Here is a 22,917-nt window from a genome sequence, read left to right as displayed (position 1 = left end):
AATAAAGAATTCAATTTAAAAACAATAAAAATATTGTGGCTTGTAGGCGTTTGAGTTGTCAAATCAATCGAAATTTATTAGACTAGTGAAAATATTACATTTTAAAAAATTTTAAAAACTTTAAGCAATTTAAAACAAGCACACTTTATTTATTTTATTTACCTTCAAACTATTCGAGATCAACCGCAAAGTCGGAGTGCTTTTTTTGTGAATTGTTTTTAGGTAGATATGTGGAATTGTTTCGGTGCATCTTGGCGTGCACATTGCTCATACGCCACGTGAAAAAGCCTCGGCTTATTTTCGCATTTATATGCAAATTATGCATACGTCTGCTTGTGAAACTCGTGGATTACATTCTGAGGAAAAGTTGTTTCAGTTGCAGTTGCATTACAGCGTTTGTGTTGTGAAAACCACGGGGGCAAACTGTTTGCAAATTTATTCAGGCAAATGATAAACTAAATTAGGGAGCGGTATCTCGGGGGCTTGTGTAATCCAAACGCTTGGCTGAGAGAAAGTGGCTGCTCGACTCTCTTGCATGAATCAACATCCCCCAGATATAAATTTCATTAATAAACTAAATTAATAAATAAATTATGGGATTTCCTGTGTAAGGTTGGGATCTCCCTCGCCTACTAATATGCATAATTCCCTTAAGACAAAACGGCAGGGCTTGAGATAGCCTCGTCGCAAGGATAGCGAGGGAAGAAGATCAAGGGCACACAAAATGCCGCTTATTACTTTTATCGGGCCAACAAAGAGGCGCACACACTCAGTGCGCACACACACACACACACACTCACACATAGTCACCAGTCAACCAACGATCCATAATCAATTGGGCACAGAGCCAGCATCCTTGTCATCGTCTCAGAACACTTTCTAATCTCCATAATTTCATTATTTATGTGCGCGGCAAGGATTTATTTGAGCGACGTGCTGTGCTCCTCTCTATCTCTTTCGCCCCTACATTTCCGTCTCTGTCTTTGTTGCGTGTGACGTATGAAAAATATAATTTTCCAAGTCACTGAATTATATTGACAGGATTAGGCAGGCCGTAAACTATGGCGCTGCCCCACTTCGCCCGCACAAACATTCCTCCACCCGATCCAAAGTCGTGTGTATTTGGTTAATAATAATCTAGTTGGGCATCGATTGTATGGCCAAAATAAAGCCACTATCCGTGGCGGAGTGGTAATTAATTTTCACTTAAGCACAGCTGCGGGTAAGACTTGATAACTTGATAGTAGTGGGCTACTCACTTGGGAATTTGGTTAAGTTTCGCGTTAAGGCGCTAACGTGGGGCCTTTAAAGTTCGTAGAGGAGACTTTCTGCAGCTGCTCAGGTTGCTAAGTGCGGCATTTTGCATAAAAGGTTTAAGTTTGAAAGAAACTTTCTATGATTAATGTGTGTGTATATAATTATATAATTATAACATGAAAGGAAGAAAAAATGCTATAGTCGAGTTTCCCGACTATCTGATAACCGTTTCCTAGCTAGTAGAAGGGAAACTGGAGAAAAATTAAATGAAAAAAACAAGAGAGAACGTTATAGTCGAGTTCCCCGACTATCTGATACCCGTTACTCAGCTAGTGAAAGTGCGAAGGGGAGTCTGCAACACTGACGGTTTTTGGCGCTTTGTGGGCGTTAGAGTGGGCGTGACAAAAAGTTTTTTGGGAAATTAATAGAAATTTACAAGACTAATACAAAAATGAAAAAATATCAAAACATTTTTCAAAAGTGTGGGCGTGGCAGCTTTGGGCGGTTTGCGGGCATTAGAGTGGGCGTGGCAAAAAGTTTGTTGGCAAATCGATAGATATTTACAAGACCAATACAAAAATGAAAAAATATTAAAACATAGTTCAAAAGTGTGGGCGTGGCAGCTTTGGGCGGTTTGTGGGCGTTAGAGTGGGCGTGGCAGCATGATTCGACAAACTTGCGCTGCGTCTATGTCCCTGGAGTCTGTATGCTTAATCTCAACTTTCTAGCTTTTGTAGTTCCTGAGATCTCGACGTTCATACGGACAGACAGACGGACAGACGGACGGACAGACGGACAGACGGACAGACGGACAGACGGACGGACAGACGGACATGGCCAAATCGACTCGGCTATTGATCCTGATCAAGAATATATATACTTTATATGGTCGGAAACGCTTCCTTCTGCCTGTTACATACTTTTCAACGAATCTAGTATACCCTTTTACTCTACGAGTAACGGGTATAATAAATTCAACAATTTTATAGAAAAATAGAAATATCTAAAAACATGCTATTTTGTGGATTAAAAGTTGTGAGAGCCGTATTTAATTTTGCACACATGAGCATTTTAATCAGTTTTGTACATTATTTCCAACTCTTCAGCAACAAAATAAAATGAAATTAAAATGGTCCGATGTAGGTGGCCGAAAAATAAAGACGCATTGAATTGTGTCACCTACAGGTGAAAAACTAGCTACAATATAAATGCTTTTAAATAATTGGAATTTTGGGTGAAAATCACTTTTATCGGCACAATATAAACAAAACTGCTCAACTATTGCTCGATGTTTACATTTTCAGGGTCCATCAGCAACATAGATGACGCGGAGTATCACTGCAACAAGACTCAAGTGCGCAAGGTCATCTCGGGGGTGGTGGGTGCCGCCTCCTCGGTCACATCCATACAAGTTGCCAATTTATTGCGGTTATTCCGAATTCCCCAGGTGAGTTTCTATTGTGCGATCACTAACTGTGGGGCTATACGTGCGATGTCAAAAGGTCATGGCAAAAAAGGGCAGTCCTTTTTGTTTTTAGTTCAGATTTCGCTTTATGCTCGCAGCTACATGTATACGTTCATTTGGCCAACAAAAGTTTCTCCCAGTTCGTAATTAAAATTTCCTGAAGCCACATGGTAACTGTTGTAATGGTTGACAGGACTTTGGGTTCGCCTTACCGATTCCTAAGTGTCTGCACGTGCCACTAAATTAGTCGAGTACCGCAGGCAAACGAGAGGAACAAAGTGCAGCAGTTGCAAAAGAAATGTGTTCAGTCACACTAAAACAAAAGCCTCTGGGGTAAATAGTGTTTCCTTCCATGAAGAGACTCTCAGCAATCATCAAAACTAATATAATTTTTTTAGTTTATGCTTAATTAACTTTGATATCTTAATAATAAACTATAATTTTGGTACCATAATAAAAAGAAATAAGTAAGAACGCTATAGTTGAGAACAGATGGAGATGGAGATTTTAAAACAGCAAAGCAAAGCGGTTATATCATTACTAAAAACTTTTTAATGAATGCTCCGTTTATATAATTAATATATACGATCAACGGGTATATAATTGTGGCATGTTCTAACTTTTCTCATATCTCAGAAGATTGCATTTTTTTAAATATTTTTCATGTAGTGACTAATTCGGAAAAAAGCGCCACAAGCTAATATCCATTTCTGATTCAGGAAGGAATATATCATTCTCCGAGTGCCTGCACGAATCACGTGCTGGAAGTTGAAGGAGATTGAGTGCACGGTTCGGCTGCTCCAACTACGTGAGCTGGAGCCAAAAGTCAACAACGCGACAATAACTAAGTAGCCAACTGCCGCCGTCCGACTGCCAGATACCTTCTCAATATATATATGTATGCGCTGTGTACTACATGGATGCCATTAAACGCACATGAAGTGCCAGTCGAAGGAGCAGCAGCCGTTCCATGCAGGCCCAGCTATCGTCCCGAAAGGACCTCATAAATCAGCAATAAACATTTGATTGCATTTCGTTTGCACGCGTGGATTTCTTGCTGGCTTCGCATAAACAGCACTTTCCAACAAATTTTGTGTGCTCTGCAATTCAAATTTCTGGTCGATAGCGACTTAGTGAGTTTCATTTAGGCTTAGCGGAAATTGGTTGCAATGCAAAATGTTGGCAAGGACAAATACGAATGACAATGCAGCTGAAAATTCCACACATGCAATATTTTATGGCTTATCTACGTTTGGATAACAATATTTTAAATGCTCGAATAAAGCAGTGCAGTCTTTTCCGTTTCAAGAAAAAATGCCATCGTCATAAGTTGCTGTGTTAAAGTAAATCGTTATTCAAATATTAAATATTATTTATCTGTAAAAAAGATAAAAACATTCGTGGTATGTACTAGTACCTACACCTATAGTAAAAAAATTATATTTGGTTTTTATGTGTTCAATAACGGCACTTGCATTTTACAGCAAGCTATTCAGCATTTTTTTTCTTGAATAAAAGTAAATATTTGCATCGAGAGAGTCAATTATCAAAAGTCAACAAACTCAAAGCTTCGCAATCATTTGCTGTGATGTGGCGCATTAAACGCGCTTGAAAGACTGAAATCCTTCTGATTAAATGAAACTGAGAATGTTGTAAACCATAGGAAAATTAGATACAGCAAAAAGACTGGTATGAGTTGCAATGTCTGTCATGTCATAAGCATTTGACAAGCAATCAAGCACTTAAGCAGAAACTGTTGACTAATGGTAATGACACTTAATTAGAAGCCAAGTAGTTCATTAAACACTTGCAGTTGACTTGTCACGCCATCGACGATTTGCCTCAGGATGCACTTAGTTCCTGGCCCAAGTGTTTGTGGGCGAATCCTCCTCTAACAAAACGGTTTATATGTGCGTGAAATTGGTTTCCTGGCTTTGGCCAGGTTCCCGCAGTTGGCCTTCCACTGCAGCTGCCACAGCTTTGGGTTTCGCAAGGTAATGCCAGCTGATGTTTTCAGATGAAAGCAGCATTGTTTGTGGTTTTTGGAAAACAGCTTAAGCGGGAAAATATGAGTGAAAAACTTTGGCAGAAGCGAGAACCCAGAACGTATGAGAAAAAATATGAAAATTAAATGGCAAACCTTAAAGTGAAAAGGGTTGCTACATAAAATAACACACTGGCTACTTCGTGCCACCCAAGCAATAGCGTTTCCAACTAAAACATTTTCCCTCCATTTTTTCCAACCAGGTGTCATACTTCTCCACCAGCCCCGAGCTGAGCAACAAACAGCGGTTCGAGTACTTCTCCCGCACAATTCCCTCGGATCACTACCAGGTGAAGGCCATGGTGGAGATTGTGAAGAGGATGGGATGGAGCTACGTCTCGATTATCTACGAGGAGAGCAATTACGGAATCAAGGTGGGTGTGTTTTCTATGGAACTGTGATTAAAATAGAAGGGAGGGCATCAATGGTCGAAAAATTGGTTTTAAGAATTTGGAGTTCTGGGTTTAAAAAAATGGTTCAAATTGTTCAAATATATTGTGTATATTGCTCCATTTTGGTTTGTTGTATAACTATATGTGGTGCAATTTCTGAAGCCTATAGGAACAAACATCCGTGGGAAGGTGACATTTTATATCACCATTGAAAAGCGTTTAATAAGTTTCAGGCATTCACATATCCGCGTCTTTAAAGAGCTAGTTCTAAGTAGATGTACTTTGTACTTCTTAATTTTACCTAATTTGACTATTAATCCTTTAACAGTGGCACTTCAAAATAACACCAAGTACCATTTAAAATCTTAAGCAGCACTCCATTATCATATGTTGATATCATCAAACGCTTGCAGTGTAAACGGTATACATTTTAAGTGCCCTTACCTGCGTAAACATTTTACCCTTGCCACCACATGCGTTTTCATTGCTCAGCAACACTGCACTTGTTTTCAGGCTTTCGAGGAACTGGAGGAGCTCCTGGCACGCCATAACATTTGTATTGCCATCAAGGAGAAGCTGGTGAAGGATTCGGGAGTGGCCGAGGACATCGCCTACGACAATATTGTGCAGAAGCTGCTGACGAAGCCGCGGGCCCGAGGTACGTAAAGGGGGAGTGGTGAGAGGGGGAAATGCGGAGGAGGGAAGTGCATTTCCAGCCAGAACAGCGACTGCAGTGTGCCAGTCAAAATGCAATTTAAAATAAAAATGTCAAAGCGAAGGCGCAGTGCAAATGCGAAGGGCAAGCCCTTCGCAACGCCCGCCAATTGAATGCGATCCGGAGTCGGGAACTATGCTAGGATTTTTGGGTGGACGACGGAAATTGCGCAAATTAAATGAAAATATTTAAAACTCCCTCGCCAGCGCGCCGTTGTGCCATCTGTCCCAGCGGGAAATTAAAAAGTTCACGACAAAACAAACGGAAAAAGTTATTTGCAAATAAATTGAGAGATAGTCGCCCAGAAGTGGGCAACCTGATACGTCCCATGCCGTAGTGGTGCAAAAAAGTGTGTATTTGTTATGGCCAGAAATGAAACCACTGTCAATGGACAGTGGTCCGTGCACAAAAAGCTAAGAGTTCTTCACGTCCCCGAGTTCTGATGAATGACACCACCTATTCGACATGGCAAGCAATTAAAAATTCCAGTCAGGGTTGGACAAGTTCAAATATATTGGAACGATTTTTCAATCTAAATGAGAACGATTTTTCCACATGGCATTGCCCAAATCTGCGCCAATGGTGCGATTGAGCAGCGAGATAAACAAAAATAAAATGTCAATCAATTTGACTTTTAACATTTTGCGTTGCCCTGTCGAATATGAATCGGCTGCCAGTCGCAGACGCCAAAAAGAAATATAAATTAAAAATAATTACCGCCTGCAGCTTTGCGTATATCATTAGTCAGCCCCTCGAAAGGGTGAAGAATAGCAGGGTCGTGCCCGCCAATAAAAAGCACACGGGTCGACCAATAACAATTGACTTTTGTCTGGCAAACAATTTTTGATTTACATAAATGCGCCATCAGGAGTCGTAAAGCAGTCGGCCCCGTCCGCCCAGTCCGCCACCCAAGAAAAGGGTTCCTCCGCCACCATTATTTATTGTGATTTGTGATTTGACGCCGCTTACAGGGCGCTGCCTCGCAACGATTAATCAATTTGACAAAGTATTTTCCCTGGCATCAGTTGTTTAATTTTGCATATCGAGGGTTCTGGCACTGCTTCTGCTTCTGATTCTGATTCTGCTCCTGGTTCTGGTTGGGGCTCCAGTTGGGTCCCTGAAAAATGATGCCCTTCCGGATCCGTAACTGCGGCTGGTAACTGCCGCCAGGGGTGAACTTTACGCGTGTTCGGATCCCCACACAGCTAAATGGAATGTGGGCGGGGATGACATGTTTTTCCTTTTTATCGCCGATGTGCCAAGCTGATGCGATTTCAACCAGGACATGGCCGCTCCCCACCCGTTTTAGATCACTTTCTGCCCCGGCTTTAAAGTTTCCCCCTCATCTGCATAAATATCCTCCTGCCGAGTGGGCTCTTAAATTAAATTTGATATCCCTGCTAAGAATATCCGTGCTGCTCGCCTGGTACACACAGGCTACTGTGTACGGTGAAGCCGCTCAAGTGCATGTCTCAGGCAAAGTGAAAATACAAGGAAAATATCATTCACTTCACAGAAGTATCGACAAGTTTTCCCGTTGTCTCCGCTGCTGCCTTTGAATGAGATTCCCTCTTCCCGCTTCGAGTGGCGGAGCAGCAGTGGCAAATCGATACCGGGACATGTTGAAGGGGCAAAAAATTATGGCCAAGACAAAGGCTCTCTTGGGCGGGCCGTTAAGAAGTGACAGCTTCAGCTAAACAAGTTTTTCCAGTCCAAAACAAAAAGGGCCGAAAGCTTGGGGAAAATTTGGTGACCACCCAACCATGGGGTATTTTTAGGACCCTGAGCTCCATTCACAAGACCACAAGCGACCAAGGTGTCGGCTTTGCCAATTAGCCATTGTGAACGTTGTTTTTCTAATGATATCTCCATACTCTTTGTGGACGTACTGCTCGCTTCTTGGGGCCAATTAAAGTATTGTTTTTCTTGCAAATTGAAGAGAAATACCTTGGCAAGCTATATAAATATTTAGAGTAAAGATGCGTCATATGGAGAACGTCTGAAAAAGTGATTGCAGACTTTTAAAGACCTATTTCACCCATTGCAGCTGAAGTAACCCCGCTTAATTTATACAGCACTTGCGTAATTAATATTGAGAGCGAGACAATGGGCTGTCATTTAAATCTGTACAAAACTTTAAGCCACCAATGAAAGAGCTGCCGTCGGAAAGCAGAACACAAGAGCAGTTGGCAGCAGAAGATTGTTTTCTTTTGCGCACAAAAGCCGCTCATTCACTATTGATTGCAATTAAAATAAATCTCTTCCTTTCTCCTTTCCCATCTATTATCCGCCGCTGTCCAGGGGCCATTATCTTCGGATCGGATCAGGAGGTGCGGCAAGTGATGCGGGCGGTGCGCCGGGCGAATGCAACCGGCTCCTTCTCCTGGATCGGATCCGATGGCTGGAGTGCCCGGAATTTGGTGTCCGACGACTACGAGCCGGAGGTAGGTGAACTATTTCGTTAGACTGGATGACAGGCCAGTTACCGCCAGCCGGAAATTATGAGCCTAACTGGGCAGAACAACTAGGTTTGATTAATGGTCCGGATTTTGACAATATACTCACGAACATACGAGGGCCAAGCCCCATTATATGATAACCAAAAAATTATAAATGATGGCGGCCGAAAGAACACTTTCGCACGCCCTTTCCCATGATGAATTATGCTTCAATTTGAATTAATCGTACGTCTGTGCGAGGCTAATTAATTTGTCTAGGCCCTTCAAGCCCAAAAATGGCTGAAATGGACCTCCTCTCTGATTAAGTTCATTAAGTATACGCCGCGTGTGTCTTGGTGTCATCAACAGGTGGAAGGCACGCTGTCTGTGCAGCCGCAGGCGAATCCAGTGCGCGGGTTCGAGGAGTACTTCCTCGGTTTGACGGTGGAGAACAACCAACGCAATCCCTGGTTCGTGGGTAAGTGGATAAGCGATTAAAATTGAAGCTGTGCTCATATATCAGTGCTCTGATATCAGTGACTTATATAAGGACTTCTTGTATAACCTTTCACTAAACACTTATCCTGGTTTCAGAATTCTGGGAGGATCACTTCCAATGCCGATATCCCGGCAGCACAAGCACCCCGTACAATAACTACACAAAACAGTGCACCAAAAAGGAGCGCCTTTCACGGCAGAATACAGACTTCGAGGACCAGCTGCAGTTTGTCAGCGATGCAGTGATGGCATTTGCCTACGCCCTGAGGTACAATTGCGCTTGTTTCGAAAACAACCTAGTTAAATTTTAAACGTGTTATGAAAATAATAGTACATTTCATTACTCCTTTAAGTTTACTTAAGCTAAGAGGTTAAGTCAAATAACTTGTAATGAAATTTCTTCCCCTTAGGGACATGCACCGCGACCTGTGCGGCGGAGGTCCTTCGCTATGCGAGGCCATGAAGCCGACGAAGGGTGCAGATTTGCTCAAATATTTGCGTAAAGTGGAGTTTGAGGGTGAGTGAGAAATAAAAGCCGTGTATCCACTTGTGCGGGATAAAACCAAGTCAAATTAACGGAAAAACTATTCTCGGCGATTCTTGAAACCAAATGCCAGACAGGCTCAAGTCCCTTTGCTCTCGCTTAGTTCCTTCAGTCGGCAAGTGTAGCACACATAGCTTAAGTGGAAATTTCCTGCCAGCCCGTCCTTGTAGTTCCACCCACACACTGGCATATCTCAGCCTGCGAGAGTGCTACAAGGCGCATTGGCCATGCTTTCGAGTGGAAAATTGACTTGCTTGTCATCGTCATTGAACTCGATTGAAATTCAATAAATTACACAGACAGACGGACGGCCGGCAGCCAAAGGCTCTGACTGACTAGCGCAGATTGTCAATTTTCTGATAGGGCGAGCGGAAAAGCGGCAAAGCGGCAAAGCGGCAAAGCGGCAAAACCGGCGAAGTCGTCTCTGGCAGGCGTGAAACCATAAACCCATTTAACTCCTATTCAATCAATCCCTCCGCAGGCCTCAGCGGCGACGAGTTCCGCTTCGACGGGAACGGCGACGGTCCGGCCCGGTACAACATCATACACTTCAAGCAGTCCCAGGCGGGACAGTACCATTGGGTCAAGGTGGGCGAGTACACCGAGGGCGAGCTGCGCCTCAACATGTCAGGTAAGATACAGCATCTTCTATGAGTCAGGGGACAGGGGGAAATACTAAAAAGAATCAATGAAGAATCCCTAAAAACATGCTAGATACTTGATCATCCATACATCCTCTGTCTCCTGTAACCTAATGTGTTCGGGAGCTGACCAAGATGCATTCCTGCTCCCCTCCATGACTAATTTTGATTTCATTATCCCGCTGCCCCAGAGGTGAAGTTCAAGCGGCTGAGTCCCAAGCCGCCGGAGTCCGTCTGCAGCCTGCCCTGTCTGGTGGGCCAGGCCAAGAAGTACGTGGAAGGCGAGAGCTGCTGCTGGCACTGCTTCAATTGCACAACCTATCAAGTAAGTGAAGCCCATCTGGGGCCAGTAATTTATTTGTCGGCCCTTCGAATAGATTGAAATGTTGCGCCAAGTGAATTATTCCGGAACTAACGCGTTGACGGAAATGGGAAAAATGGGGACTAGCAGGCAGAAACAATTAAGCCATCAGGCCTGAAAGGGCTGCAACTGAATGGCAAACACGCCGCCTTTGTGCTCGCCCCATCCATTTATCAAGTGTTCCTTTGTGCGGTGCGTCCATTGCAGATCCGCCACCCGGATGACGAGACCCACTGCAAGCTGTGCAAGCTGGGCACTCTTCCCGACGCCCACAAGCAATACTGCCGCCCCATCCCCGAGATATATTTGCGACCGGAGTCCGCCTGGGCCATCGGGGCTATGGCGTTCAGTGCGACCGGCATCCTGGTAACGCTCTTCGTCATGGGCGTGTTTGTCAGGTGAGCAGTGCATACACCGCGAGAAAGCGGGTTAAAAAAATCACTTTCGCTAAGATGAAAATGAGCTAGTTTCAGTGTTATTAATAAAACAATCTAAAACAGCTGGTTAATGCCATATCCTTTAGAGAACATTTAATCAAGAAATTTGCAATTGAAAATTGAAAAACGCATCAAGTATCAGTACGATATTAGTATGATTGGTTTCAATAGGAGAAAACCAAATATTTTCTTGTAGTGTGATGAACGTTAAACAAGAGTTGCCGTAAAAATCTAAAACAGCTGGTTAATGCCAATTTTGTTAACCATTTTTAATGTGTGGATACGGTAACGGGTATCTGATAGTCGTCGTCTAGTCAGTCGTCTTTGTGGTTATACCTAATATAAACATGAAAGACATTTCACTAGGGAGTTTTTCCCAGCCAGTGGAACTCCAAAAGGCAAATAAATTATACTCCTGATTGATTAGTGTTTCTTTGCGTGTATTTATTGGCACATAACTGTGCGCTTGTATGGATGTGGAAAGCAATTAAAAAGTTTCACCCTTTCCGGGCAAACTTCGCCACAAAGTTGACCAGCAGAGACATAAAAATGATGCAGTAATTGGCGGAAGAAAACGTCGTCGGAAGTTTGAAACTAAAGTAACGCCTTTCCCTCCTTCACTTTCCACCCCACAGGCACAACGACACGCCCATAGTGCGTGCCTCTGGGCGGGAGCTGAGCTACATCCTGCTGGCGGGGATTTTCATGTGCTACGGTGTCACCTTTGCCCTGGTTCTGAAGCCAACCAACATTGTGTGTGCCATTCAGCGGTGAGTGTGCAAATTGCCGAGATGATGCGTGCGAATTTTCCTGCTCAACTCCCGCTTTTCCCCTTTTCCGCTTTCCCGCAGGTTCGGTGTGGGCTTCTGCTTCACGGTCGTGTATGCGGCACTGTTGACCAAAACGAATCGCATTGCACGGATCTTCAAAGCGGGCAAACAGTCCGCCAAGCGGCCCTCCTTCATTAGTCCCAAGTCCCAGCTGGTAATCTGTGCGTGCCTGGTTAGTGTGCAGGTAAGTGCGGAGTGGTCGGTCTGGCGGCGCTCCTGGCGGCGACCCACGCGGCGTTGTGGGATCGGGATGCCCGACGGTGACTCCGTGTCATTCCTTCCATTCACTCCATTCGCAGATACTCATCAACGGCGTTTGGATGGTAATTGCGCCATCACATGCCATGCATCATTATCCCACACGCGAGGATAATCTGCTCGTCTGCGACTCGTACATCGACGCCTCCTACATGATTGCGTTCTCCTACCCAATCTTCCTGATTGTTATTTGCACGGTCTACGCGGTGCTCACGCGAAAGATTCCGGAGGCTTTTAACGAATCGAAGCATATTGGTAAGTAATTGAGCTTTTTATTTCCATAAGTGCTATAATTCCGAGTAATTGGCTCTGTCTTGAACGGGTCTGTACACAATGCAACATCCAAACAGAAAATCAGTCCTGGATTTGTATGCTTTCAGTATAGCCTGGTTCATTACAGCAGCAATATTATTAACTAGTTTATTTAGTGCGGAAAATATCAACACTTGTGAATATCGTATCATTATATCACTTATCACTATTTAGTTATGTGTATTGCATAGTACGACACTGTTTAATTTGGTTATTTCTGAAAAAATACACACCAATGAAATATTTTTTCCTTAATATTTTACGCATGGTATCGTCCTTATACAGAAATATTTTATAATGTTGAAACTATCCCACCGATAATTGGGCATTTAGATTGATTACCTAATCCTATTCTTTCAGGATTCACCATGTACACGACCTGTGTGATTTGGCTGGCCTTTGTGCCGCTCTACTTCGGTACCGCCAACCACGTCCCACTCCGCATCACCAGCATGTCGGTGACCATCAGCTTATCCGCCAGCGTGACCATTGCCTGTCTCTTCTCGCCCAAGGTGAGTCCGGGTAGTTGGGAGGGGGAGAGGGTTGGGCTCTCCGATCACGTTCTCTGTAAATTGATTGGTAATTGCGTTATGCATTAATTATTGCGTATTTATCTGGCGACCGTTGAATGATTTTGGGTGCCGCTGTATGCAGCAGCCATCGGCGACTTATTTCATTTCATTCCGTTTATTCCGGAAGCAGGTACGAGTGGTTCATTAAAATGCAATAAGACGGAAGATGATGACAGCCGGGAGCCAAGGGTTTGGTAATTCAACAACGGACTGCACCAATGGCGATGTGTTGCTTCCAACCATATTGCTTTTAATGTCCACTCTTTCTTTTGCTCCATAGTCCTTGGTCCTTGGCCATTTCATAATGATCCCCCAGGAAGAAGCTTAAATGTCAACAGGCCACGTCCTCCCACGGTGCTGAACCGGTCATGATCTCCTCCAAAGGCGCGCTGCCTTTATGCCAACATATTTTTTAATACGCCCTGCTATTAGCCATTAAGATGCAAGTAAACTGCCAGACAAGCCAAACATAGTCAGCCAGTTGAGTTCATGGACTAGATGATGCAGCAGGATGAAGGAGCTGCTTACCCCATATTAAGATGGGGAAGATGTTTACATTCAAGCACTGATAACTTCATTAAACAGAAACACGAACTTTGCCAGCAATGTGAAATGCAAAAAGAAGGGGATTTGTTTGCATTTTTTAAAAGAAAATGTCAAATAGCTTGTTTGTTTATTTTTTGTATAACTATTGCAAGCATGAATGTAAGATCTGATAATCAAAGTTCTATTGACAAATATGTAAAGTCTGTTAATTGTATTTGAAAAGAAAACACCTTCTACCTACCATCCAAAGATTTTCATATAATACTTTGAGGTGCCTTAAAGGACTTTTCCCAACAGTCTACGCCATTAAAGAGCAATGAGGTAGAAGTAGTAAATCAGCCAGAAACTTGATTAGCAACGGAGCAGGGCTCCCACAATCGCAAACGTCATAGTTCTTGGTCTCGAAGCGGAGCAAGCTATAGTTTATGGCCTGTCTGCATATTCCGGGTGCAAAGTAGCACAATACGCCGGGCAGGTGGAGAGCCGTAAACACTCAGAACAGGGCTATTATTAAATGTCGGAGGGGAGCATACTTCTTGGCCCTGTGGCTGCTAACCGGGCCAACTGTCCGCTATCAAATGTCACCTAATGCACGGTTGGTTGGTGCCGGGGAAGGCACACTGTAATGCGCACACGGCAAAGAGTACAGTGAGCACAAGCACACGAACCGCACCGTACACCCTCAGCCATAAAAATGCAATTTACAACTGCTGGTGTCTGGCAAAAGGAAAACACTAAAAGGCTGCCATGAATGCGGCATACCCTACAACTGGGGATCACCGCACTAAGAGGCAACAAACTACGGCCCGGGCACAAAGGTCCCGGCAGCCCCGCCTGCTTCCGGAGGACAAAGGCTCCTCGAGGTGGCCAGCCATTCCGCCTTCCGACTGCCACGCGGCTCTGCCTTAGTTTGTTTTCGAACTTTCCGCGCTTGTTTGCGGTGAAAACAATAACAAGCGGTGTCCAAATGGCAGCCAAACAATGTCAAAGCTCTGCGGAAATGACCCACCGTACAGTCTACGTAACACTACACAACGCATTGCAAGTTTAAACGAGCACTGCTCGCAATTTTCTCTACATTTTCACTCAGCGTTTAATTGATGCATCTTAATTTGTGCCACTTTTAAGAGGAGTATCAGGGCACTGAGCGACAGGGTAACGTGGCCATTTCAAGAATTGATTTTAATCTAAACTATATTAGAGAAGTTACTTAAGGAAATAGGTGTGTAGAATATTTGACCAACAAATTTAAAGCAACAAAATTTATCATACAATTACGAGAAGGTATTATGATTTAATCCTTTAATAAAATTTTATTTAGTCGTGCCTTTCTTCTCTGTGTAACTGGCCCAAGTCGTTGGCCTTTGCTTTGGACCACAACTACTGCTGGCCGTCGAAGTAGGAAGTGGCTAACAATACTTGGATACGGATTGGGAATGAGAATGGGAATGGGACTTGGAAGTGGGCGTGGCAGGTCACGCACTGACTTCTAATCAAAGCCGTAAGATAAGCCATCTTGGGGGAACCACGAAATTGGATATCGCCTCCAAATAGCCATTACGCACAATGGGGCATTCGATTAATGCCTCGGACCCTCGGACGGGAAATTAACCTAATTGGAAAGACGCACTGCTTTTCTGACCCGACCTTACGCTTGTGTCCTTGCAGCTGTACATAATACTCATACGCCCCGAGCGCAACGTGCGACAGAGCATGATGCCGCCGCGCTACGGCAACATGCACCGCACCGCTGGCACAGGACCCTCGTCCATGATGGCCGCCGCCGTGGTGACCGCCGCCACCTGTGCCCAGGAGGAGAAGATCCAGAAGCATATCACTCCCACAAACACAGGTCAGTAATTAAGGGATATCGGTTAACGTGTTCAACTCGGTTGGTAAACGTAGCGCACAGAATACACACATTTAGTGTCGAGCAAACTTATTATTGACATATGTAATTTCCTGTTGAATAGTGCAATTAAGAGGTAAACCATTTGCTTGTCTCATTAATTATTATCGTACAATTAATCAAATTATGGAAAGTGAGTTCTTTTTATCTCCTGACAAGCTATTAATCGTATTTGGCATTCATTTATACCAATTAAAATAGATTATTTTATAAATCATTTGCAAAACTGTACTTAGACCTATCTCTTGTATTCGTATATTTTAAGTTTTTGTGGAAATTTTTCGATTATATTACCATAAATTCCGTTAGACTGTATACCTCTAAGGTATACCTTTTTATTGTTTTTTATGATTAATTACTTATTTAAATTATTTAGATTATTTTAAAATGTCTGGAATCGGAAAGAAAATCAAGATATTTTTTCCATTTAATTCTTAATTTACCATAATTTACAGAAAACTCACTGAAGACGAAGAAATTGTGCGAAATGGCCACTCAGACTATTTCTAGTATAATCACGTCACTGGACATTAATGCGTACAATCAAATACCATATGCCGATCAATATGTGCCAAACAATACCACAACGGCCACGACCACGCCCACAGATAAGGGCAGTGGCAACGGCAACGGCAACGGCAATAGCAATACCAATGGTAGTAGCAATAGCAACAGCAACAGCAACAGCAGCAGCAATGGTGAAGGCGATGACGATGGCGATGTGGCAACGGAGCAAGTCGTAGCCAACAATAATAAAATCAATCAGCGGCAACATGGCCAGCCGGCCGTGGCATTTGCCATCACATCGACTAACAATCACATAAGCGGCCCAGCAGCAACCATAACAACAACAGCGGCAACTGGCGAAACAACAACAGAGGCGCTGGTGGCTACAATAACCACTCCTTCGGCAACGGGGAATGTCAGCGAAACCATGTCCGTGGCGCCCAGCAATGGGCAAGGAAACGGGAGTCAACGCCCGCCGGTCCTGCAAACAAACTTATAGCTAAACGCACAGCAATTGCAACAGCAGCTGCTGAAGGAGCAGCAGCGACAACAAGCCGAGCTGCAGCAGCAGCAACATCCGCAGCAGCAACATTCGCAGCAGCAGCATCCGCAGCAGCAACAAGGAACACAAAGCTCTTCCAGCGACACCGGCAGCACGGGCAGCTGCAGTGCGGCAAAGAAACGCGCCGCAATTCCCGTTTAGCTGCCACCGGAGACTCCAGATTATCACCACCATACGTAAGTAGACGAAGGTGTCTGTTGACCCAAGGTTTCCCAGGATCGGACGGTTTGCGTGCCAGGATGGGACTGAATTGGGAGCTGCTGTGCCATAGAAATATCTCCAGATCTTAGAAGGCGTATTTATTACACAGCAACTACTTTGTTTGTTTGTTTATTAACTTGCTTGAGTTTGGGTTGGTCTAAATGCTCTTCTATAAATGTAGGTTTCTCGATAGCGATACAACATCGTATCTCAATAGTGAAACTATTTCTGCGACGCCTGAGGCTTTCTTTAGATTTTAACATACACCCAAGAGGACAGAGCGAATTGAAGTAAATGTCCCAAGTAAGAGTCGGCTGATCAAAAATGTTTGCAACTCTTCTCAAAACTAAATGTTTTTCTCCATTTTACACTTCAGCACAAGAGTAAAACAGATATATTTAAAATAACTTGTAAACCTTAATCTATTAATAAGTGTTTAGTACTTAAGCTTATCTAGATTACTAAGCGTTGTTTCAAAGCGTTCCGAAAGAAACAAAAAAACGAAAATGTGATATAATTTCAAAAATGTTTTTTCTACAACCGAAGCAACTTACAAGCTATCTGAATAGTACACGAAACTTGTAGGCTAAGTGAGGCAAACACTGTACAGTGAGCACTGGATGAAGAGACTTTTCGAGGGCGCAATTATGTTCCAAAAGGGCTGGGACTCAGCCCCTTTGCAATGTAGCAGCTAGTTAAAACAATTACAATTGCATTTATTGTGTTGTTCGAGCCCATCAACATGGTAGATTTAATTGTTGTCCAACTAAGGTGTACATATGTATGGTATTTTACGGAGATCTTTTTAGTCGTAGCGACACCTCGATGTGAATTCGTATTAAAGTTAATTGGGAGCAGCTTTCAACTTGAAATGTGCTATCCCCGAAAACGCATAGTTTAATATTTGTTATAGAGCGCAAGTAATGCAATTCATGTCTAGCCAAAACATGGGGTACAAAATATAGCAAAATTTGTTCGTTTTCCGTGTCTGTGTGTTCAGTGTAAATAATCGTTAACGAGGATCCGATGGAACATCCAAGAATTGAATGTCTTTCGAATTAGTTACTTGATGTATAGTTAATAATACTATTATCAACCAAACGCTAAATGTTTTTTGGGCCGCATATGTATCTACGAATAAAGCAAGACGAATATCAAAGAATCAAAAACACTTTCCATTCAAAAAACGAGTTTTATTCGCTGGTCAAGACTAAGGCTTCCGAGGGATCTAGACTCAAGGATTTCGGATCGTACCGAGTGCTGTTCAAAAGACAAAAGGTAAATGTTAAATAGTTTAATAGCTTAATAGCTCTGCTGTAGAGCTTTGCTCCACTTACCCCTTCTTTTTGGTGGAATCAATGCTTCCTATAAGCAGCAGCAGGCTCTCGGTACGGTTCTTGTCAAACTGACTTAAGTCAACGATTTTCGCCACCGATCCAAAGTTTATGACCAGAACAATAGTGGCTGATTTGGTCAAAGATCTACGAAGGCATCAATACATGGTAATTACTAATCTGGAAAATTATACCATCACTTACCGTTGAACTACGAAGATGTCCTCCGAAAGGGTCTGGTATTTTGTGGAGCCATTTTGCAGAGTTTTGGAAGATCTTCGTAGTGCCACCAATTGCTTGTATATCTTTAAGTGTGAGACACCATCGCTCAGTTCCTTCTCAACATTTATCGTCTCATAGTCAGCAGCCAGTGGCAACCAGGTGGTGGACCCATTCGTGAATCCGGCGTTAGTTCCTCCAGTCCACTGAAAGGGTGTTCTCTCTGGATCGCGGGTGTACTGTTCGTAGATGTCCGGATTCGAGTTGCAACCCCAAGGATCGACGGTGTCCTCCCAGCTGATCTCCCCATCGGTCATGCCGATCTCCTCGCCCTGGTAGGTGACACTTACTCCAGGCAGGATCATCACCAGCATGTTCATGCCATCGATGTGCTCCTTTCCATACCGACTAGCTGCTCTTCGTTTGTCGTGATTGCCTAGCTGGAGTCAGAATGATTAGCCCCAGATACAGGTACAGATACAGATACAGATACACCTAAAGGGCTCCAACTTACCACCCAATTGGGAGTGCGACCTGCGGGCATGTTCTTTAGCCACAAATCGATTGCCTCCTGCACGTTGCTCGCAGAAATACCCTTTTGCTCCATCACCGTGATCAGATTGAAGTTGAAGGGTAGGTGGGCGCCCTCGGTGCTTCTGTTCCCGTAGAACTGCATGGTAAACCAGGCGGGTGAGTACGTCTCTATAAGCAAGACGCTTGAGTTGCCCCCATAAATGCGTTTGTGGTCATCGAGCACAGTTCGCCACTGATAAACCATATCAATAGTCTCTGGCTGGTTTTCAATGTACGTGGTGGTAAGATAGTCACGATCCTCTTCGTCCTCGGTGGACCCACTCACAACCTCGTCCGGAAATTGACCGTCGCCATCGGGCAGGACCTCGAAAAGCGGAGGCAGTGCATCACACCGGAATCCGGAGACACCCTCGTTCAACCAGTAGCGCAGCACCCGCTTCATTTGCTCCACAACCAGGGGATTGCGATAGTTCAGATCGGGCTGCTGCACTGCGAACTGGTGTAGGTAGTACTGCTGACGCTGATCATTCCATTCCCAGGCACTTCCACGGAAGTACTGAAGCCAGTTAGTCGGAGGCTCCCTCTTCCCAGTGGTGGAATTCACCTTTCCGTCGTGCCACACGTAGTAGTCCTCGTATCCCTTCTCCCTTTTCACCGACTTTTGGAACCACTCACTCTCGTTGCTTGAATGGTTGGGCACAAAGTCCAGGACGATCTTCAGATCCAGCTCCTTGGCTCGCTTGATTAATGCACGAAAATCCTTGAGAGTTCCGTACTCAGGCTGAATGTCAAAAAAGTCGGATATGTCATAGCCAAAGTCGACCATTGGCGACTTAAAGATGGGCGATAGCCAAGCAGCTGTTACACCCAAGTCCTTGAGATACTCCAGTTTGCTGGTTATGCCGTTCAAGTCACCAATGCCATCGCCGTCGGAGTCTTTGAAGGAGCGCGGGTAGATCTGATAGAACTGGGCGGTTTGCCACCAGTCGGTCGTTTCACTGGAGGAGCTCTGCACTTGACATGCCTCATTCGAAGCAATGGCTAATAGCAGAAGTGTTAGCAGCGACAGAAGCTCCATTGCCTGGGTCAAATCAAAATACCTTGTGAAAGCGGTCGGCAATTGCTCACCCTTTTATAGACTGTCCACTCAACCGGCTAGATAAGACCTCAAAGTGAAATTGTTTTGATTGGTCTAGGGTAAGTCCGCCTAATCGATTGTGGAGCATGCACATTGCCATCTGCGGAACTGTTATTGGAAAATTTCCAGCTCAAGTGTTCTTTCGAGTGTTTTGGTAAATACATACCCTACTCGGTGCGGGGTTATCATATAAGCTCTGGTAATCCCTTTTCGTATAATTGTATAAAAGGAACAGCGCTGAGTCCTCGAAATCAAGTAATAAACATGCACAGAACGCGGTTAGATCTCTTTGGCTTGCTGGCTTTTGGGCTGGTTATACTGGCTCATCCTAACTGGTCATGTGAAACCACGACGTCGACGACAGTCACAAAAGACTGGTGGGAAAATGCCCAGTTCTATCAGATATACCCGCGATCCTTCATGGACTCCGACGGCGATGGAATCGGAGATTTGAATGGCATCACCGGTAAACTGGAGTATCTAAAGGATCTGGGGGTCACGGCCGCATGGCTGTCGCCCATTTTCACTTCGCCCATGGTTGACTTTGGCTATGACATATCCGACTTCTTTGACATTCAGCCGGAATACGGAACACTCGATGACTTCAGGGCTCTTATCAAGCGGGCCAACGAGTTGGACCTGAAGATTATCCTGGATTTCGTACCCAATCACTCGAGTGATGAGAACTCTTGGTTTGTAAAATCTGTAAATCGCGAGAAGGGCTACGAAGACTACTACGTTTGGCATGACGGAAAGGTGAATGCCTCTACTGGAGAGAGGCAACCCCCTTCCAATTGGCTGCAAGCGTTCCGAGGAAGTGCCTGGGAGTGGAACGAGAAACGTCAGCAATACTATCTGCACCAGTTCGCGGTGCAGCAGGCTGATCTCAACTACCGAAATCCCCTGGTCGTGGAGCAGATGAAGCGTGTGCTTCGCTACTGGTTGGACCTAGGCGTTGCTGGCTTCCGCTGCGATGCCGTACCAGTTCTCTTCGAGATCGAGCCGGATGCAGATGGTCAGTATGCCGATGAGGAAGTTAGCGGTCTCACGGACGACGTCGATGACCGCAAGTACCTTAAGAGCGATCTCATCGAGAACCGGCCGGAAACCATTGACATGGCGTACCAGTGGCGCGTGGTGATGGATGACTACCAGCGTATTCATGGAGGCGATACGAGAGTTCTCCTCATCGAGACTTATGCCCCGCCCGCCTACACAATGCAGTTTTACGGAAACCGCTCAACGGCCGGTGCCCATCTGCCCTTTAACTTTAACCTGATTACGGTTCTGGCCAGCGACGGTGTCTCTGCCGGATCCATAAAAACGGCAGTGGACAACTGGTTGGACAACCTGCCCGCCGGACGCACCCCCAACTGGGTAATAGGTAACCACGACCAGCGTCGGGCGGCAAGTCGATATGGAACTGCGAATGCAGATGCCATGAACATGTTGGTCATGGTCCTTCCCGGAGCTAGTGTCACCTATCAGGGCGAGGAGCTGGGCATGACCGATGGCGAGATAAGCTGGGAAGACACCCAGGATCCGGCGGCCTGCAACTCGAACTCGGACATCTACGAGCAGTTCACACGCGATCCCTCGCGGACTCCCTTCCAGTGGACGAGTGGCACCAACGCCGGGTTCTCCACTGCATCCAAGACCTGGTTGCCACTGGCAGCAGACTACCAAACGCTGAATGTGGACGTGGAGGCGGCGGCTCAGCGCTCCCATCTGAATATCTACAAGACCTTGGTAGAGCTGAGGAAATCGTCGCTGCCGCTGAGGAATGGATCCACTAAATATGGAGTGGTTGGCGAGAATGTGTTTGTGGTGAAGCGGTGAGTTAAACTTCTCAGCTAAGTTCATATTTGTCCCGAAACGTTGGGATATAAAGTGGGGATATAGCTCTGAGTCATCATAAGCTGGTGAACCAGTAAGTCACACGTCAGAAATGAAATATGCACACCGCACAAAAGTAGTTTCTTCTGCAAGAGTTATGCACCGGGAGCTACTGCATACTGTATACTGTATACTGCAGAAATTCCTTTAAGTACGTACCGTACCATTACCTTTACAGTTACATCTCCGGCTCTGCATCCATAATTTATTTGGCCAACTTTGCCAGCAAGGGTGTCACTGTGGATTTATACGAATTCGACAAGACGCTGCCCACCCACCTAACGCTTCTCATCCGCAGCCTGCAGTCCTCGAAGGCGGAGGGGTAAGGCATCTCGTCCATCTGACCATCTGACCATCTGAATGACCGTTCTGACATTTGTGCGGACATCTTTTCAGCTCCCAGTTCGAGGTCACCGGATTGAGTCTGGCTGCCGGCGAGGCCTTGGTATTGAGCAGCGGCAGCTCTTCCCGGTTCGATTAAATGGCGATTCCCACCAGGCGCACTTAAATCACACTGAGGCAGGCCACTCAATCGGTATTTATCTTCGGCTCAAAGCAAATATGCCGTGGCTTGCATAAATAAATATATAAGTGAAAAACCAGACAAACAACCCACTCCACCCCAGAAACATCGCACATATCCTGAAATCTACCCAACCCGGAGATAAGCTCAAGTGCCCGGCATACTCTCTTAATTCCCACTCGACGGGGGTCTCGGCATTTAAAGTGTTTACACACAAATTAAAGTCAAGCAAAAGTCCCGGCCTCGCTGAGTATTCGCCGTATTACTCAGTGTGTGCCTGAGAGCCTAAGAATGTGTGTTACACACAATGTAAATACAGACGGCGTCCAGGGGCTAGGCCCAAAATCGGGCATGTTGGCCTGAGACCGGGCCGCCAGCATCGCGGAGCACTTTGAAGTCTGGAACGTTCACCCAGATGGGTGATAGGTGGGGAGGTTTTCATAGCGAGATTTATTACCAATCTCGGAAATTCGTGAAACCGCCCTGCAGTATTTACTCTTGTATTCGCGTACGAAAAGGAGGGCAGGCGAAGGCAGAACTTCAATTACGTTATAAATAATTAAATTGCGTTTACACATGGTAATTGGCAGACGCCTTGCGATGCCCGGGCATCAAGTATACGCACCATACCATTAGAAACTTGTTTCGCTAAACACACATACTTCTGCGGCCAACTTGAGTGGGCGAGGAGTTGGAAACGACCGCTTGATCCGTCTAAAATAACAACTTGGTAATTACGACTGGTTCGACAAGAATGTCGAGATTGAATTACGGAGTAAGTGCA

General features: G+C 44.9%; 3 protein-coding genes across 6 annotated transcripts in view; 2 read left to right on the top strand and 1 right to left on the bottom strand.

Annotated features, from left to right (window-relative positions):
* The window catches only part of LOC6528602 (metabotropic glutamate receptor 2), an 84,853-nt gene extending 68,222 nt beyond the window's left edge, over positions 1-16,631 (top strand). For all 4 annotated transcript variants that reach the window (XM_039371075.2, XM_015198834.3, XM_002089609.4 and 1 more), the window contains exons 3-18: positions 2,562-2,704; positions 4,970-5,140; positions 5,672-5,816; positions 8,175-8,317; positions 8,681-8,789; positions 8,906-9,077; positions 9,220-9,326; positions 9,835-9,984; positions 10,186-10,319; positions 10,563-10,753; positions 11,428-11,562; positions 11,644-11,806; positions 11,922-12,135; positions 12,553-12,704; positions 14,979-15,162; positions 15,675-16,631. In XM_039371075.2, coding sequence (XP_039227009.1) covers positions 2,562-2,704; positions 4,970-5,140; positions 5,672-5,816; positions 8,175-8,317; positions 8,681-8,789; positions 8,906-9,077; positions 9,220-9,326; positions 9,835-9,984; positions 10,186-10,319; positions 10,563-10,753; positions 11,428-11,562; positions 11,644-11,806; positions 11,922-12,135; positions 12,553-12,704; positions 14,979-15,162; positions 15,675-16,225 — 2,864 coding nt within the window. In that variant the 3' untranslated portion in view covers positions 16,226-16,631. The remainder of the gene's footprint in view (positions 1-2,561; positions 2,705-4,969; positions 5,141-5,671; positions 5,817-8,174; positions 8,318-8,680; positions 8,790-8,905; positions 9,078-9,219; positions 9,327-9,834; positions 9,985-10,185; positions 10,320-10,562; positions 10,754-11,427; positions 11,563-11,643; positions 11,807-11,921; positions 12,136-12,552; positions 12,705-14,978; positions 15,163-15,674) is intronic.
* Positions 16,632-17,661: 1,030 nt separating this feature from the next.
* Positions 17,662-19,679, bottom strand: LOC6528601 (maltase A1). The gene is made up of 4 exons (XM_002089608.4): positions 18,557-19,679; positions 18,028-18,482; positions 17,827-17,970; positions 17,662-17,749 (listed from the first exon to the last, which is right to left on the bottom strand). Exons 1-4 carry the CDS (start codon positions 19,652-19,654, stop codon positions 17,683-17,685), a joined length of 1,764 nt encoding a protein of 587 aa, XP_002089644.1. The 5' UTR covers positions 19,655-19,679; the 3' UTR covers positions 17,662-17,682.
* A 282-nt stretch (positions 19,680-19,961) lies between these two features.
* LOC6528600 (maltase A1) lies at positions 19,962-22,218 on the top strand. Its single transcript, XM_002089607.4, has 3 exons — positions 19,962-21,549; positions 21,789-21,932; positions 22,007-22,218. The coding sequence occupies exons 1-3, from the start codon at positions 19,979-19,981 to the stop codon at positions 22,089-22,091; spliced, it is 1,800 nt and encodes a 599-aa protein (XP_002089643.1). The 5' UTR covers positions 19,962-19,978; the 3' UTR covers positions 22,092-22,218.
* The last annotated feature ends 699 nt before the right edge of the window (positions 22,219-22,917 follow it).

The sequence above is a fragment of the Drosophila yakuba genome, chromosome 2L (assembly GCF_016746365.2).
Source record: "Drosophila yakuba strain Tai18E2 chromosome 2L, Prin_Dyak_Tai18E2_2.1, whole genome shotgun sequence".
NCBI classification, from domain to species: domain Eukaryota; kingdom Metazoa; phylum Arthropoda; class Insecta; order Diptera; family Drosophilidae; genus Drosophila; species Drosophila yakuba.
Note: the sequence above shows the minus strand (reverse complement) of the source record. Positions and strands in the feature narration are given on the sequence as shown.

Excerpts from the sequence above, each read along its gene's own strand:
- LOC6528600 (XM_002089607.4), top strand. The coding sequence starts at position 19,979 with ATGCACAGAACGCGGTTAGATCTCTTTGGCTTGCTGGCTTTTGGGCTG. Across the intron at positions 21,550-21,788 it reads AATGTGTTTGTGGTGAAGCG|TTACATCTCCGGCTCTGCAT; the intron begins GTGAGTTAAACT and ends TTACCTTTACAG. Across the intron at positions 21,933-22,006 it reads CAGTCCTCGAAGGCGGAGGG|CTCCCAGTTCGAGGTCACCG; the intron begins GTAAGGCATCTC and ends ACATCTTTTCAG.
- LOC6528601 (XM_002089608.4), bottom strand. The coding sequence starts at position 19,654 with ATGGAGCTTCTGTCGCTGCTAACACTTCTGCTATTAGCCATTGCTTCG. Across the intron at positions 18,483-18,556 it reads GTCGCACTCCCAATTGGGTG|CTAGGCAATCACGACAAACG; the intron begins GTAAGTTGGAGC and ends TTCTGACTCCAG. Across the intron at positions 17,750-17,826 it reads GATTCCACCAAAAAGAAGGG|CACTCGGTACGATCCGAAAT; the intron begins GTAAGTGGAGCA and ends TCTTTTGAACAG.